This window comes from Brachycentrus maculatus, unplaced genomic scaffold (assembly GCF_059751285.1).
Source record: "Brachycentrus maculatus isolate JH-2025_06_01 unplaced genomic scaffold, ASM5975128v1 h1tg000121l, whole genome shotgun sequence".
Classification (NCBI taxonomy): Eukaryota; Metazoa; Arthropoda; class Insecta; order Trichoptera; family Brachycentridae; genus Brachycentrus; species Brachycentrus maculatus.
This window is the reverse complement of record NW_028280874.1, coordinates 477125-495208: the sequence shown is the minus strand read 5'-3', so window position 1 is coordinate 495208 and position 18084 is coordinate 477125. Positions and strand designations below refer to the sequence as shown.

The following is an 18084-nucleotide window of genomic DNA, read 5'->3' as shown; positions in this document are numbered from 1 at the left end:
AATTCCATAGTAAAAATTCAGATATAATTGACCTTTTGTTTCAGAAAGCAAAAACATCAGTTTTGTGTTTTAAATCAGATTATTATTCTTAGACAGGAGAATATTTTTGGAAGAAATTCCCCTCAAAAATGGAATCCAATATTTATTTTTCATTAGTGATGGAGTTGGCCAAACTCAATTTGTTCCAACTCAAACATATAAAATGCCACGAGGAATGCTCTAATTTTGAACCACGATGAACGCAAATGATACTGAATAAACTTTTGTAAATATGTGTTTTTATGAATAAATGATTGATTTTCTATGGTATGCTTATTGTGAATTGATGATTTAGATTTTACAGTTTGATGTCTACGTGGTGAGTGTACACGAGTTACTACAGAAATATATAGTGGAACCCTGTCTTGTCGCATTCCTCTACATAATATGTCAAAATCTTACACTAGGCCATATATTTTGAGAACACGTATAAATTCAAAGTGCAACATTATGTAGAATCACATAATTATATATTTCATATCAAAATGTCTTTTACACATGTATTATATATAAAAGTTGTGTTTGTAGTAAGATTAGAAGTACATAATTGAAGACTTATTGTACCTAAGTATTATATACTGTAAAAGACTTCTAGAGTTACATTCTTACTTATAATTTATCAACAACAATCACACTTCTAAAACCGTTAAGAACTTCTAAACTATCAATATTCATTGGTTTCTTTTAATATATTATATCATTATTATAACACCCATGGGAAATAAATCAGTCCTAAACATTTCTAAAGAAAGTACCCAATTCCAATAAAAAATACACTAACATACATATATGTATCGTATTACAAAATTGAGAAATGATCTATATTATCAAGTATAAAAAAGATAAAATCTATCTAAAACATAACTGTCAATGTTGATACACATTTAAACATCTACAAAAAATATTGATTATTTTTCTAAAACATAGTAGCATTGTTAATATGGTATTACCACTTTCTGAATTTTGTCCACTAACAATTCATCTAGCATTAGTGTTATTGTGTTAAGGTATAGTGTTATTGACCTCAAAGGACTGGTGTAAGTTACATAAGCTACAAGTACTAGTATGCAGCCTCAAGTGCCCTGGCCATTACTGTTATTCTACGTTTTTTACCCAAAATTCCTTCTGTATCCATTCCCAAATATCAGTAGTGTCTTTCAACCTGAATTACATCACTTTCTTTGTCTGTAGAAACTCCTCTCCTAAATCCAAGAATCAAGAGCGCAGAACTGATCACATTAATTAATAATCATCTGGGTGTGGTTGGAGGTTGGGTGAAGGAGTACAGGGTGAAAGACATTACTGCTATATTGGAAAGGAAATATATATATGGGTAAGAAAGGAATAGCTATAATGCATACCCATACTCATACTACTTGTGCAACTTTTATATTAATAATGTGTTAAATGAGTCAAATCAGTTAATTATAGTGTTAAGCTTTTAATTTTTTGGTTGATCAGTAAAGATGGCTGCAATTACAACAAATCTTCAAAATGTTTGGTAAGTAAATTTATACATGGATATCACGCAAAAGAGTTTGAATTGTTGTTCTTTATCTTTTTGCAGAGTTTGGGGTAATAACAATTAAAGTAAGTGTTTAATTTTCCGATTCATTTGATATTGTAGCTTCTTGTTCGGCGCAAGTAACATCAATAACTGTAGCAGCATCATTTTCATCATTTTTTACGCTCGTCAAATCACTGAGGACTGTAGGGGTGTAATCTTCTGTTAAATCTAGATCGGCATCGTTTTCTGTTTGCGAAGAAGACGGTGTTTCAAGTTGGAGGTCATAGTCCATTGTGGTATCGTCTGTCATGTTGATCTCGGCGGTATGCAGGGTGCTGGTGTCGGCGGACAGTCTGGAGGTCGATGCTTGGCGCTCTTCGCAGACAGTGTGGTACTCGCTAGGCGGTGGGTCTGGGGAGAGGTCTTCGGAGAGCTGCGACTCTGGCCCCAGGTCCAGGCTGCGTGGGGGTGGGCTGGGGCGGGGACGGAGGCGGGGGCGCGGGGAGGTTGACGCAGAACGTCTCGGGGGACCGTAGTGTCGACGCTCGCGACGCTGCCTACCGTGAGAATGAATATTGTCGGATGTATTGGAACTGCGCCTGTAAACGAAAAAAATGATTATTTATTTTTCAATAACTTGTACGGAAAACAAATGCATATTTGCGGGCTTATTGCTGCGAAGAAATATATTTCAATCAACCCAAAACATACTTGTAATAGTAGTTTAGATTTTTACCTGCAATCTCACTACTCTACAATATTCTTTATAATACCAAAATACCTCATAGGGAATTCAAGTACTTCTCTGAGCATGGTCTTTTCAATTCTAATTTTCAATCAATGATAATATTTTCCATTCTTTGACATAATACATCATTGTCTGGTAATTCATTTTCTGTTTTATTTTCCAGACAATGAAATGCATTACCTCTCTATGTGAAACAATCACCTTAACTATTTACCTTCAAGAAACATGTAAAATATTACTATCCATCATTAGAACCCTGTTTATCATATTCTACCTTCCATAAATTGTTTCTCTCCGCCCAACTTCTTAAGTAATCATAGTCTATGACTTCTTTTTTCCATAAATTTGTAGTACTATCGATATAAAACATTGTAATTATATGTTCATACTGCAACTTACTTTATTTATGTTGTTTTCTCTTTTTCTCACTTATATATTTATAAACATTATCTACACAGATTTTATTACACATAGAAAGAGACAGTTGGAGTACTTAACACTTATTACTTATTGACAAGACATTTGCTTAGTGACTACACTTATTTATATTTTATTTTAACACAAATTAATTGAAAAAAATTGGTTCAAAATATAGAAAATTATAACCTGCACCCGTAGGTACCTCCAACAGATTCTTTAGACATATCCTTTATAGGACGCTGCTGTAGGCGTGGACTATATAAAATCCCTTCTCTGGACCTTTCTACGGTGTGACCTAGAAATAATACAAGAGTAATGTATAAAACAAAAAAAAACTTAGTGTCTACATATAAAGTTGTAAGTATATTTATGCTATAGTAAAGATATACCAATTATTCATTTATCAAGTACGGTAGAACACAGACTATTTCCTTATTTCACTATTGCATAATTACAATTTAAAATTTACAATAATGTATCTTCCCTGGGTATTGCCGTGCCAAGGTATAGTTTACAATTATTGTTAACTAGGTATTTGTTAGTTAACAATAAGTATTTTTAACCTATTTTTAATGGGTCTTTTATAAAAAGTTCAAATAGACAGGATAATAAATACTTAAAGTCCTTTTAAACAATCGTGGTATATGTTTGATTTTGTTTGATATGTTTCTGCGTTTTCGATCTCGAGGTTCTATGAATGTTTTCATGAAGTGTATTGGTGATTTGTATGTCATTTAGCTGGGGATTATAGTGGATTTTTAAATGCAAATGTAAGGATTGTTTTAGCTCATAGTTGTTTGACTGTTATTTGTTGAATATTTCCTCAGTGGATATCTTTCTCGGAATTTCAAGCATTACATAATATAATATATGTAAATTAGAATCATATAAAATTTCACATATATTTAAAATGTAATCTTAATATTTCGATGTGATCAGACATTATATGATGACAGATGTAACAAATTCATGACTTATAAATTTGATTAAAAATAAATAGTTTAATACCATGATGTTCATCGTCATCAGTTATTGGTCTCTGCCTTGACAGCATATGTCGGCGTGCGGTATCGGAGCGTGAGTTGGGGGGTCGCCGCGGACCCCGCGAGCGGTCCCGCACGCGCAGGGTCACAGGACCCTCACTGGGCATGTGCAGGTCCATGGCCATGGAACCCTGAGACCCCGCTAATGACTCGCGACTGTACCTATAAAATGAACACTAACTATACAGGCATTCCAGTCCAGTGAATTGAGAGCAGAAAGAGAGAAAGAAGGATTGTAACGCGATGCAATTTTAAGACATATCAATGAATACAAAGTTAATTTTTTTCAAAAAATATTTGTATAAGCAGTGCACATCTTTTACACATTCGGTATAATTTTCAGTTGTAATATTAAAAACATAGTAAAAAGATGTAGCATAATAAATTCAAACACAAATTTATGCCATTATCACTGGAAGCTCAGTCTTCTTATCCCTATCCTTTGTAACTTTCTATCCAGCAGAGAAGATTCAGATAGTAATAGCTTGTCAAGTTTACTTGTCGATTAGACTATGGTCCAACAGCTTAAAAACCGCTCAGATGCTTGATTACAGACAAAAGGTTACTATTTGCTATATGTGAGTCAATTGGCTAACAAGGAATCAGTCTACCTAGTGTGTACAGCTAGCTTTAGCAGGGTACTTATATTCTACTGCCAAATACAAGCAGATAGTGGATGCTTATCTGGCTGCTGCATATTGAAGAATTGTATCTGCCAAAGCTCAATTTGATAAGGTACCTAAAGCCCTTATTCATTCCCTACCTAACACATCTCACATGGCTCTCGTCCACCGAGAGCGCCTGGCGTTGGAGCATCGCCGGGTTCAGCAGCGTGGGCCGTGGCCTCCTTGGGGCCTCCCTCCTGTGGGGAGTGGGCCGGGAGGGGGGCGCGCCACCCCCCATCTCGGGCACCGACCCGCTGCGGTGCAGGCAGGCACGTGAGGGCCCTTTGGGGGACAAGCTGCTGGCCATGGGGGTCCGAGTGCTGGTCCATTGTGGAGGGCGTTGTTCCACAGATCTGGAAAATGCAGTGAAAGTTGACCACCCTACATTTTCATTATTTTCACAGTTATTTCCCGAGGAACAGGCAAAAAATATCCTTTTTTTTCCTTCAGAATTATGAAAACAATGTTTGTTGTACCTTACAAATTTTTGTTATAATAGGTGCATTTAGGATAGGTTTATGCGCTTTTGTAAATTGAACGGTTGCAAACCATTGTAAATAACGTACACAATTATTGTTTTACTATCACATATTACATATTACATGAAAAAATAAGATTTTTGTGTATCCAGTATGTATGAATTATTTTTAGCACAGTTATTTTTTCTCATACATGATACGGGTTGGCACAGAATGGTGCAGTATAAACGCGTGTATACACACACGCTCATATGTGTAGAGCAGTTAATATTTACAAAATAATTATGACACCTAGCAAAAAGAAGATTAATTTTATTTAAGATTCAATTTTATAAAAATAGAAAAATAGCCATAAACAGATACGAATTCTACTGCAAACGTAAAATTATTTTGTCTTTGGATTTAAAGTCAAAATAATAAATTAAAATATGTAAAGAGATAAAAGATGGCCAATTCGATGAATGGAATCAATTAGATGTACATAAAATGTGACATTTATCCCAATTGCAATGTCTGAACCAAGCGGAAAAAATCTTCATTAAAAAGTTATCAATTTCTATTTTATTTTTTTACAGTGCTTAAATTTAGAAAACTCTTTGGTTTTACAATATTTAATACGAAATTAATTTTCATAAATTACGTATTTTATTATAATGCAATGCTACGCTTTGCATTTTTTTATATTTTGGAAAAAATAATTTAAAGGTAAAAAGACTTGGGGCAAATAATGCAGTGGGCGATATTAGGCCCTTCGCCCAAGCCGTTGCAACAGGAATCTAACTAGACGCTTTAGCAAAGATTCAAACCAGAAAACTTAAATGTTGCCAATTATTATTTGGAAAATTACCCCAGATTTTTTGAAAATTGCATAAAGGAAGCTGTCAGGGCTCTTCTGTCACTGCTTGTTGGAGAAGATTTAAAAACTCCGAGATGGTGTTCCCAGCGGCCGGTTTGTGAGGCGGCCGACCTGCGCGCCGCGGCGGCCACCTGCCGAACCTTGACTTGAGGCATTTTGAACCGCGCGGGAACTACTTTTGCGGCCGAGTCGCGCGCCTCAAATGTCATCACACACGCGGCTACCACGATGAATCCTGTAAAATGATAAAAAAAAGTAGGTAAACCATGCTATCTCTTTTTCTAACAAACACAATTTTGTTTATATTAAAATCGATAAAAGAAATGCGATTCCTAAAACATGGGGAGTATATCATTTTAAAAGAAAATAATGTGTTATCGCCAGATGTCGCGCCCGTAAAAATACATTAAAAATAGTTAGAAATATATATTTTTCTTCCATTAAATCATTTTGTTTTCCCAACAAAAAAAAGATTTGTCATAGGACTGCAATCCTATGTATTTATTTGATAATTTTGACACGTTCCCCGCTAGCCTCCATAGCTCAGGGGTTAGAGCACTGGTCTTGTAAACCAGGGGTCGAGAGTTCAAATCTCTCTGGGGGCAGAGGTGGAAAATCTGGCGTTTTCTTTTGCCATATTTTTAAAAACATATAATGAATATGTATGAATTTAAAAAATAAACAAAACATCTTACCTCCAACACCCATAACAATGGGTCCAGCGTAAGAGAGGTTATTAAGATGGAATCCTCTCGATTCATTTTTTACTCGCACCGTGTGGTTTCCTCTTATTTCTTGCCCTACCGATAATTGGTCAGCGTAATACCCTAGAAAGGACACATATGTAATTTATTATTCAAATAATAATCACAATTTTGAAAGTACATGTCACAACAGAAGGATGAAAGTAGAATCAATGTAGTTTAAATGCGATCACTTAATGAATGTGCGGCAAAACGATGTATGATAAATGTTCGAATGGTGAAATAAAGAAATAATACAAAACTGAGATAATCATAATCGATAAAATTAGGAAAGGCGAGTTGAATTGGTTTGGATGTGTAGAATGAATCAGTGGAAAGAACGGTCAAACGAGATAAAGTGAGGTTAATGTATTTGGAAATAGAAGGAGAGGAAGACCGAGGAAAATTGCCCAGGTACTCAAAATACTATATAGAAGTATATAGGTCATGAAGAGATGCACGAATGGGGAAGAGGCGAAGAATGTTCGCAACGACAGAGTGGTGTGACGTTCTATTATCTCTGCTTACCCCTATCTTTTTTACATTCCTAGTTATCTCAATAAGATACCTAGGCTTGCGGAAGGCATGTGCGAAGGCACAAACTATAGAGGACGACCGCTTAACCCACATGGACGAAATTATCTCCGACATGCGTTGTAACGGGTACGCCGAGTTGAAGAGACGACCGTTATATAGAGACGGGTGGAGACTGGCCATGAAGGAAGCAAATCAATCATCATACAGATTGTAACCCACAAAGAAGAAGAAGGTATATACATACACCTTCTAACCCTTATCCGCACCCAATGGTCCATAGGGCACTGCATCGTATAGATGCAGTGTTATCTTGACATACATACTAATATAATACACATACTTTTTTGAGAAGTAACTATGATTTCATTAATTGATTCCGCGGTCACTTAATGGTAATACATATCTATCCATTTTTAATTTAAGTTTTACTTGAAAAAAATTTAATTTGAATTGTAAATTTCTTAAAATATATTGTGACACATGTTTCGATGCATTCCGCATAATTTTCTTTCAAATGATGCGGAATGCATCGAAACACGTGTCACAGATTTTGAAAAATAGTGGTATTTACCAAATAAAACTTAAATTAAAAATTAAATAATTGTTTTCTTATTGCACACATAAATATAAAATTTTTGTTAATCTAATGATTGCAATTAATTAAAATACTACTTTACATATCATAATATAAAGACACGTTATTAAAAATATATTTGAAGTTTTGGTAATGTGGGCTCGAACCTAGAAACTTCGACTCGGAGTCCGCGATACTAGCCACGGGACAACAGCCTGATTTTTACGAGTACATAAGCAGGTAGAAGATAAGATCGAATCGGTATATCTGCGGCTGAAACTAGGTTAGGTGAGATAAGGTAGAATCCACTTTTGTGGATAAAAGATAGGCAAAGTTTTGGATAGTTCTCGGTCGAGTTGAGAGAGTGGCTCGTGTTGCGTGGAACAGAAAATGTCACGAAGTAGAAAGCCCGAATGCTGGCGAGTTTTCAAACACAAATAAAAGTGAAAAAGTTTTTGAATTTCGAAATGGCATCTGGGCGAAGAGAAATGTATGCTCTAAATAAGATAGCAACTCTGGCGACTTTATCAGTTAAAATAAGAAACAAAAAATACTTTTGTTAAAATAAGAGATTTTTCATAACCTTTGTACATAAAATATGAATACATATATATCGCTCACTCCTTTCAACAACGTCATATATCAAAACACTTGATTTTTCAGGAGATCGTTTTTAAAGTTTAAAAATATAATAAAATGTATTTAAAATAAATATCAAGCCACTTATTGAACTTTTTACTGTGCAACAGATCTTTTTAGGTAAAACCTGAATGTTTTTTCTCCATTTGAAAAACAATTAGTGTATTTAAAAAAATAATAAAACAATACCTTTTCTCCAAAATGCAAAATCAACACTTTCTGCCCTGTAGCGGGTAAATATTATGTAAAAAATATGCCGCTTTTGCTAGGATATAGTACATTTTCTGGGCATTCCGAAAACGTGCATAACTGAAAATTGACGATTTTTGATACGTGACGTTGTTGAAAGGAGTGAGCGACATGACAATCTTTATTAATTCCGTGAAAAAACAACTACCGACCTTATTTACATCGAATGGTGCATAGGGCACAGAATTTTGACATCTCAACATTGACGATAAAGAATATTGAAGTCTTGGTATTTACATGGTTTATGACCTGTCATAGGCTGGTCGAGTTTATTTTACACACGTGCAGCATCACCATTCTAAGCACGATTGACGACCACACTACTTACATTTTTGGAACTCTCAGGAGTTAGATATATAATATGTACCTACAATCTTATGGCACAATATGAGTTCACAACAGACATCAATGTTGCATTCAGAATGCTGTTATTTATCGGAGAAAATTTTATTTGTATGAAACATCCAGCATATGACAGACCATATGCCCTGTAAATGCCATAAGTTCTAAAATATTGAGTAGTGTGGTTATGAGTCATGGGAAGAATGTTAAATGTTGTACGTGTATAAAGTGATCACTCAACCAGCCTATGACAGGTCATTATCTCTGGAAATATCCATACTTCCATATTCTTCTTCATCTGTGTTGAGATGTCAAAAAAATCTAAATATAACTAACTCCTAATTGGAAAAAAACCCAGATTTGTGAACAAGTATTTGGACACACTCAAAATGTTGTGAATAAAAGAATCTTTAAAATACTATTTGAGTAGTTCACTTGCATACCACGTTATGTAAAAAAAAAAACTTTTTTAGTCAATGGCGCCAATCGGTAGAAATTTAAAAATATAAACGTCCATATTTAACATAATCTACCAAAACTCGTTAAGTTAGTAATAAAATAAAATAGAAAAAGCAATACTCTTGCAAACTTCGCTATGCCCATCTACAGTTCACTTTCTAAAATCTCAAAAAAAACTTAAATCGCTAGAAGATTTAATCTGCCACCGACTGCAGTCACCGGCTGTAAAGCTCAATTTTTTAAACATAACGTGGACAACTAATTTTTAAATAACAATAAAGTTACTACGATTGCGCGCTCAGATATCGATATTTCTAAAAATATTTAAATATCAAGGTAGACTTATATACGTATATTACGTATATTGAACAATCTCAATATTGGGCCCATTGTGATTCCCGTACGATATTTTATAAAAGTATCCCTTCCCTAAGGACCCGTGAAAATGTACAAAAGAATATAATCCGTACGAGACAGACGGAGAAACCCACTTGTTTGAATATTTATAAGAAGTTTGTATGGAAAACTTTGAATTTTTCATTTTCTTGCCGGCGACAATACACCGTTACTTTTTTGCTACGAGGGAATACCGATACAGCATATATGTCAGCATTATATTTCGCTCGTATATTTTATATTTATAAAAAAATATACATTTATATTACGCAGTGACAATTTCGACCATTGGTGGGACTGGAATTGAAATATTTAATGTAGGTACGGAAAAACCTTTTTAATCTCTCAAGAAGCGAATAGTATGTATATTTATATATATGCTGTGCTTCTTGAAGATAGGACAGAAGACCTGCAGGTAGCAACGAGTGTAAATTGAATTTTGTATACCTATTAAAAGCATTTTAAATTTATGTTACGATTACCATAACATAAATTTTACAATGCTTTTAATAGGTATACAAAAATTAATTTACACTCATTGCTGCCTGCAGGTCTTCTATCTACCACTTAAAAACACTGCTTCATGTCTACCGGTTTCGGAATAACCATTCCATCATCACACACATAATCTTTATAAAATTAATTAACTTTGTTTTCACCACTTTTTTATTAATACAATTTAACCTACCGGTTTCGACAAAAAAGGTTTATTTTCATTCAAAAACATTAAAAACATTAAAAAATTAATGTTTTTTTTAATTAAAATAATCCCTGACGATGACAAGGTTCTTGTCGAAAACGGTAGGTTAAATTGTATAAGTAAAAAAAGTGGTGAAAACAAAGTTAATTAATTTTATAAAGTTTATAAAATGTGCCACAAAGTATCTGCGGAAAACATTAAAGAAAACACACATAATCTATAATATATTTGACCTGATGTAGATAAGGAGAGCGTTGTAAATTGTGTTGTTCGACATTGAAATTACATGAAAATAAACAGTGAAAAATGAAATACAAGAGCACATTAAGTAAAAAAGAGAAATAAGAGCATATTAAAATATAATATGTTAAGAGTAGGAGCACATAAAAGTAAGTAAAGATAGATCAGTGCATAAAAGAGCAAATAGAAACAAGAGTAGTTAATTAAAATAAAAGTATTGTAAAGATAAGTTAGAGCAAGAGAAAAAGAAATATTATCATAAAAATGAGCACCAAAAAAGTGTAAAAGCGAGAAACAAGAGCATTCTTACAATGTAAACTAAAAAAAATAGTATGGTGGGGAAAATTAGAGCACAATAAAAGGTAGGTACTCACAAATAAGAGTAAAATAAATAAGGTAAACAAGTTTTGTACTGACATTTCTTGGTGAAACTGCATTTTATAGAATAAAATAACAACTAAATAGTTTTTTTATGTCAAAAAAAACTTTGTACTTGTTATTATAATCTACAAAATAAATAAGTTGATCATAAGAGCCCAATAAGGTAATGAAAAATAAAAGCATAATAAATAAGGTAATCGTAAATAAGGATAGAAAACAATACATTAGAGCAAAATTAGGCAAACTTAAATAAGAGCACAATTAGGTAAACATACATAAGAGCACAATAAATCTATGGTGACAGGGTAGAGGGGCACAAGTCTATGGTATATGTCACAGGCTCGTGCCATTCTTCCGTTTCACCACTGAAATAATGTCATCGTAAAAGGGAGCACAATTAATAATGTAATGGTAAATTAGAGATAAATGAGTTGACTCACCAATGGTGGCCATAGCGGCGCCCAGCAACATGAGGAGCAGACCCAGGGAGAGAGCTCTGCAGGCGTGCCACAGGCAGCGTGACGTCACCTTCCCTCGGACCACCTTGGGAACAGATCAACTTCTCATTTCAAGGTATCGATAATAAATGAAACATTACATTGTACTGTTATTTATCGACATCTCATCAAAGATGAAGTAGAATATGGAAGTCTGAGCATTTACGGGGCTGATGACCGTCATAGGCTGGTTTAAGTGATTACTTTACACACGTGTAACATTCACCAAATCTACACATTATTGACAACCACACTACTCAAATTCTTGGATGTTCTTTATATATGAACCAATTCAGAAACCTTGTTCATCTTTGATAAGATGTCAAAAAATAATAAGAAAATAACTCCTGTAATTGGAGATAATCCAGATTTTGTGAACAAGTATTTGGACCCACTCAAAATGTTGTAAATAATAGTACTGCATTCATTATCATATTCATAATATTTACGGCTCGTATTTACGACTACGAATTGTCGACGCGTTGTTATTTTTGATCGACTATGAGCAAACGCGGTATCCGTTTTGTACAGAGATTTGTATAAAATGGATAAATGTTGATACGGAGTGGTGAAAACACTGCCTTTTGATATATTTAAGGCTTAAACTTTTGAACAGTAATCGGCAGTTAATTTGTAGTTATATATATTCATTTAATTTTAATTTTACCTGGTAAGAAACAAAAGACCCTAAAATAACAAACAGATTCTTCAACATATCAAAGATACAACTCTCAAATTTAGACTTAGCTTCACATAAGACGTTTGATAATGATGCAGAATGCATCGAAACACGTATAAAAATAGATTTTGAGAAATATATATATATATATTTACCAATTTAATTTTTAATTTAAAATGCTTATATTCTTTAGAAGTTTAAATAAACAAGTTATTAAAACTTCAAATGATTTGAAAATATGTGAAAGATTGTATTTTTCCATATACGTTATAAAGGAATTCGTATAAAAGTTACACAGCATCATAAAAGGTTTTGAATATTCGCAGTAACATAATATTTTAGTACGGATTTTCCAGGGTTTTCGATATAACTTGTGTTTATTCTAAAACTAAAAGGGCTCTCGTGAAAGATGCCAAACTTTGACATTTAAGTCGCCATGGATACCGCCGGATGGAGGCTGATTCGAGCGATGGGAAAATATTCCCAGTAATATTCTTTATTTATTATTTTTAGCACAAGGACGCTAAGGGAATATCGAAATATCGAATATCAAAGAAAATCTTTAACAATAATATTCAAATCATTATTCTTTACGCAAATCGATGTTGTGCGGGTGTTAAAATATGAATTCAAATATATCGCTCACTCCTTTCAAGAACGTCATAAATCAAAATACTTGATTTTTCAGGAGAACGTTTTTAAAGTTTAAGAATATAATACAATGTATTAAAAATAAATGTCAAGCCACTTACTGAACTTTTTACTGTGCAACAGATCTTTTTAGGTAAAACTGAAGTTTTTTTCTCCATTTGAAAAATATTTAATATATTAAGGAAATAATTAAACAATACCTTTTCTTCAAAATGCAAAAACAACACTTTCTGCCCTGTAGCGGGTAAATATTATGTTAAAAATATGCCTCTTTTTCTGGGATATAGTACATTTTCTGGGCATTCCGAAAACATGCACAACTGAAAATTTACGATTTTTGATTTATGACGTTCTTGAAAGGAGTGAGTGATATGTAAATCACAAGACTGATTTAATTATTCCATCATAATACTAGTTTTACCCGGCGAGTTGCTGTAGCTCTATATGGTCAAATAGAAAAGGAAAGGGCGTATAGACATGAGCGTATTCGAATGCAACGTTGTACTAAAATATTTAAGAAATCAGTGAATCATTTTCGACGATTTAAGATTGAAAATAAACGGACATTATTTTGTTTTATTGAAATATATAAACTAGTAATACCTGGCCGACTGTGCTATATATATATGTGTATATAATAACAATAATTATAATAATGATTTTACTTAATTAAGGATATTTATTTGATATGTATATGTACCTATATGGAAACCTTTTTTTCATGTAACGCGGTGGAACGGCGATCCGGCACATTTTTTCACGGAATATTTATAAATTTTTAATTTTCAAAATAAATTGAACGAAACAATGTTAGCGCTTACGTAATTACAATCTATATTTAATTTATTCGTCAGTACATGTATGTGAATTTATATACTAGCTGTATGGGTGATGGACTAAAAGGATAAATAGATTAACCATTTTAAGTATATATATATATATATATATATATATATATATATATATATATATATATATATATATATATATATATATATATATATATATATATATATATATATATATATATACATATATATATATATATATATATATATATATATATATATATACATATATACACTAACCTTAACTAACTATGTAACAATGGGTAGGTGGGGAGAATAGAACGCCACAACACTTTGTCTTTACAAACATTAAACACACCGAATAAAAGTTAAGCTAAAGGTATTCACATAACGTATTTGACGTATTACCTTTTCACTGTAATGCCGGTATATGTTCAGGCTAGAGGTATCTAGATTCTTCAGGCCGCCCTACTAAAGCTTCGCAATATATATTAGATCAGGAAGACGAATGATGTCTGAGGGGGGCGTTCAACTAGGCCTGAAAAGGATCGTAAGGGTGCTACCTGCGTACAGGGTGGCCGCTAAAAGGTACTTCGTTTCAGTATAGAAGCAACCTAATGATTAAGAAAATTCAGCAGCTGGAGATTCTAAATTGCTTTCCAAGATAAAGAAAATGGGAGCACGAAGTCTATATTTTTCTATCATTGTTAAAATATTACCCCAACAAATCTTTATGAACATTACTTTGTTCAAAATCTTAAATCTCCTCAAGCCATTCGCTGATTGCTTTAAAATGTTGACACAACCAACGTTGCATTTGTATACGTGCATGTTTTTATATATATTTGAGAGAAGTGTTTTTCTACGCCTTTTTTATCGCAATGGCAACCTCATCTGTTGAATATAACAGCAACACACACTATACTCATGGCGGTCGGGTTGCTTTTTGACAGATGTCGCCTTTTAGATTATTACAGAAATTCAATTTCATTGTTTTATATAGATTTCTAATGTTTTGAACAAGAGATTTTCAATACTTCTTTGCATCATGAGTACTCCTTTAAATATATCTTTAAAAAATATATAATTTTGAAAAAATATAATATAACGTCCAATTTGGTTTGTAAAATGATCAATTTAAAGTAAAAAAGGTGTATATTTTTACAAATTAAAAAAAAATATTGTAATTTCACTCAGTCTTACATAATATGCACGTTTATTTAAGGTTTAGAATAAACAAATTAAATTAATTACGAGAATAATCTAGAAAATAAAGATGAATTATTTTCTCGCGCAAAACTAGAGCAAATTGTATCAATTTAGGATGCTCCCACCAGGATCTCAGAACTGGATCCGTTAATGCCTTAAGTGGAGTAGGTTAAGTGCTAACCGTGCTACTGTAGCACCTGTCTCCCCAGCCAATGCGGAATGTACAGTATTGTACACTCTAAAGCAGCCGCCACGCCTTCCGTACCCCTGGTAGAGGGTTTCCCAGGGATTACACAGGATTTATCGGAACCGAACAATAGAGGGATTTTGTGGCGGAAAGAAGAATTCCGATGCTCTTTCAGCAGGAATTGTGGCTTTGTTACACTCCGAAAGGTCAATACAGCGATTTGTGTCGTTTTTATACGACGTACGAAGAATAAAGACCAATACAGAGGTGCTCTTTTATATAATATATCTAAAAAATCACAAAGATGTCATAAAAATAGGAAAATATACAGGAATAATGTATTTGTATTGTATTTTTGGCATCAAAACTTAGAAAAAAATATGAAACCACAGTCTTTTGTACAACGATGTAGTTTTTCGCATATTTTTAAAGCAAGCAATATATTTTATCTAGGTGGATTTTACTCATACTAGAGGTATATCAAAATATTACAGAATTAGAGAACACCTATTTTGAAAGTTATTTTAACTTAGTTACAATTGTATTTATATATATATATATATATATATATATATATATATATATATATATTATATATATATATATATATATATATATATATATATATATATATATATATATATATATATATATATATATATATATATATATATATATATATATATATATATATATATATATATATATATATATATATATATATATATATATATATATATATATATATATATATATATATATATAATATATATATATATATATATATATATATATATATATTATATATATATATATATATATATATATATATATATATATATATATATATATATAATATATATATATATATATATATATATATATATATATATATATATATATATATATATATATATATATATATATATATATATATATATATATATATAAATAAATGTATATGTTTTTTAATGTTTTCACACAACATCATGGTTAGAAAAACGCAAAGAAAATCATGGCCTTAGCTTAACTCGAAGGCGGGTCAAGAGCCGAAATAATTGGCGGGTTTTTATGATGAGATACATACATGTGGAAGAGACGAAGAATGTTTGCATTTGCAAAGTAGTGGGGTATTATGTTCTCTCCGCCTACCTCTTCGGGGAATGGGCGTGATGGTTAGTTAATTTGTTAGTTAGTAACACGTGTATAAAGTGATCACTAAAACCAGCCTATGACAGGTCGTAAGCCCTGTAAATACCCAGACATCCCTTCTCTCCTCATTTATGTAGGGATATTATTCATTCTAAAAAGTCCGCCATCTCGTGTAGGCCGACTGACAAGGCAGTCCATCTGAGGCTTCTGACGCCTCATGCAACCTGTGGACCGTACCTGCACATTCCACGTGGCCCCCGAGGCGGGGTGCGCGCGCCGGAGCGGCCCCTGCACGCAGGGCTTGCGGCGCGTCCACTGGGAGCCGAGCCGGGCCCCCGCCTGCATGCTCCTCCGGGCCCCCTACCGCCCCCTACCACCCCCAACGCTGCCCCTTGCCTGGATCTAGACCTGGAACCAATACGATAATTATTCGTTTTTTTTTTATTTGTAAACATTTATTTAAATCACAATTTATACATATTTAGAACTTTTTTTTTGCAGAGACCCACCAAGCCACCTTGTGTGTCTTGTCGGTGGATTTCTTTTTTAATACTTTTTTTTTTAACGATTTTAACCTAACATAGATACAAAAAGAAAAAAAATAAAGAATATAAACATTTTACAATTTTTCCCAATCCTTTTTTGCCTTTATTCCATATTTTATTTTGACCTCTAACATCTGTCGGCAACAAATTAAAAATGTTCGGAACGATATATTGCAGTGTTCGACTCCCATATTTATTGTTAATTCTTGGGACTATCAAACCTTCGTTGTGTGTAAATCGTGTATCATGGTTAAGTACTAAAGGGTTTCGATATTTTTGTCTAGTTTGTTGTTCAACGATGATACTTATCCACAATATTCCACGTACCGGAAGTAATTTTAAATATTTATATATCAAGATTGGATTGTCCCTTTGATTATATATATGACTGGGCACAATTTAATTTATTCGTGTTGCATGAATTGGTGACGTGTGGTGACTCGGGTAGGTCCCTACACAAACAGCGGATCTGCCAACCCGTAAAGTTGACAGCAGTGAGTTAACGACAACAGTGATGTAACGGAGGCTGTAAAAGCTGATACACACAATCACCTTCTTTTCACCTGTCTGTACTATTAACTACACCCAGAGCCAAGACCTTTATGCATCTATTTTATTGGTAACTCAATTCAGTGACTTTTATTTTGTAAGCTTGTTTTAGATTCCTTGATTTTAATTACATTTTATAAGTTAAATAAATGAACAGTGTTACGTCTAACGGCACTGGAACACTTATGATGAGGAAGATGGAAACGTGCAAATGAAGACAATTATTTATTTATCGAAAGCTATAAAACATTTATAAGGGCGAGAAGAACAAAGCGATGCCAATAGAAAAAGAGCGAGAGCGACGTAAATACTTGTACGTTTGAATTTTAATCTTATCTGAGCGCACAAAAATTTGTCCTCCACCCTTCAAATACGATTTTAAAGGAGTTACATGAGGTGGGGACAATATTATAAACAAATCAAGTATATGAATTGCGACTCTTTGTTCTTCTCACATACATTTATGAATACAATTATAATACACAAATTCTTATGAAAAATCAAATTTGGAAGGAACAAACAGTGTTCTTTAAGCAAGTAAGTATGACTTGCATTGCAAAACAATCTTCTGATGAGTACAAAGAGCGAGATAACATAAAAACCTCAACATGAAAATACCAGATGTTAGGACACAAAATGCTGAAGCCTCTCTTGGTGGAACGGAAGGCCTGTTCACGACAGTCAACAGACTTTGTCAATGGACTCTCCTAAGGAGTTTTACGTTGTTTCCTCTCGGCAACGAGCAAATGCTGAGAAGTTGGTCTATAGATTTTTAGATTTTTCCTCTTG

The 18084-nt window shown here is 33.1% G+C and overlaps 1 protein-coding gene and 1 non-coding gene across 2 annotated transcripts; one reads left to right on the top strand and one right to left on the bottom strand.

Moving 5' to 3' along the window:
• Window positions 1-1464: 1464 nt before the first annotated feature.
• Window positions 1465-16609, bottom strand: LOC148309532 (uncharacterized). The gene is made up of 8 exons (XM_088259931.1): window positions 16439-16609; window positions 11458-11560; window positions 6453-6584; window positions 5749-5992; window positions 4521-4775; window positions 3723-3919; window positions 2901-3009; window positions 1465-2145 (listed from the first exon to the last, which is right to left on the bottom strand). The coding sequence occupies exons 1-8, from the start codon at window positions 16544-16546 to the stop codon at window positions 1638-1640; spliced, it is 1656 nt and encodes a 551-aa protein (XP_088116057.1). The 5' UTR covers window positions 16547-16609; the 3' UTR covers window positions 1465-1637.
• TRNAT-UGU (transfer RNA threonine (anticodon UGU)) lies at window positions 6290-6362 on the top strand. Its single transcript has one exon. It is a non-coding gene; the product is annotated as a tRNA-Thr (tRNA).
• Window positions 16610-18084: the final 1475 nt, after the last annotated feature.

Coding starts and splice junctions, on each gene's coding strand:
- LOC148309532 (XM_088259931.1), bottom strand. CDS start 16,546: ATGCAGGCGGGGGCCCGGCTCGGCTCCCAGTGGACGCGCCGCAAGCCC. Junction 6,585..11,457: donor CGCCGCTATGGCCACCATTG/GTGAGTCAACTC, acceptor TGTCCTTTCTAG/GGTATTACGCTGACCAATTA. Junction 3,010..3,722: donor TGATGACGATGAACATCATG/GTATTAAACTAT, acceptor TATTATTTCTAG/GTCACACCGTAGAAAGGTCC.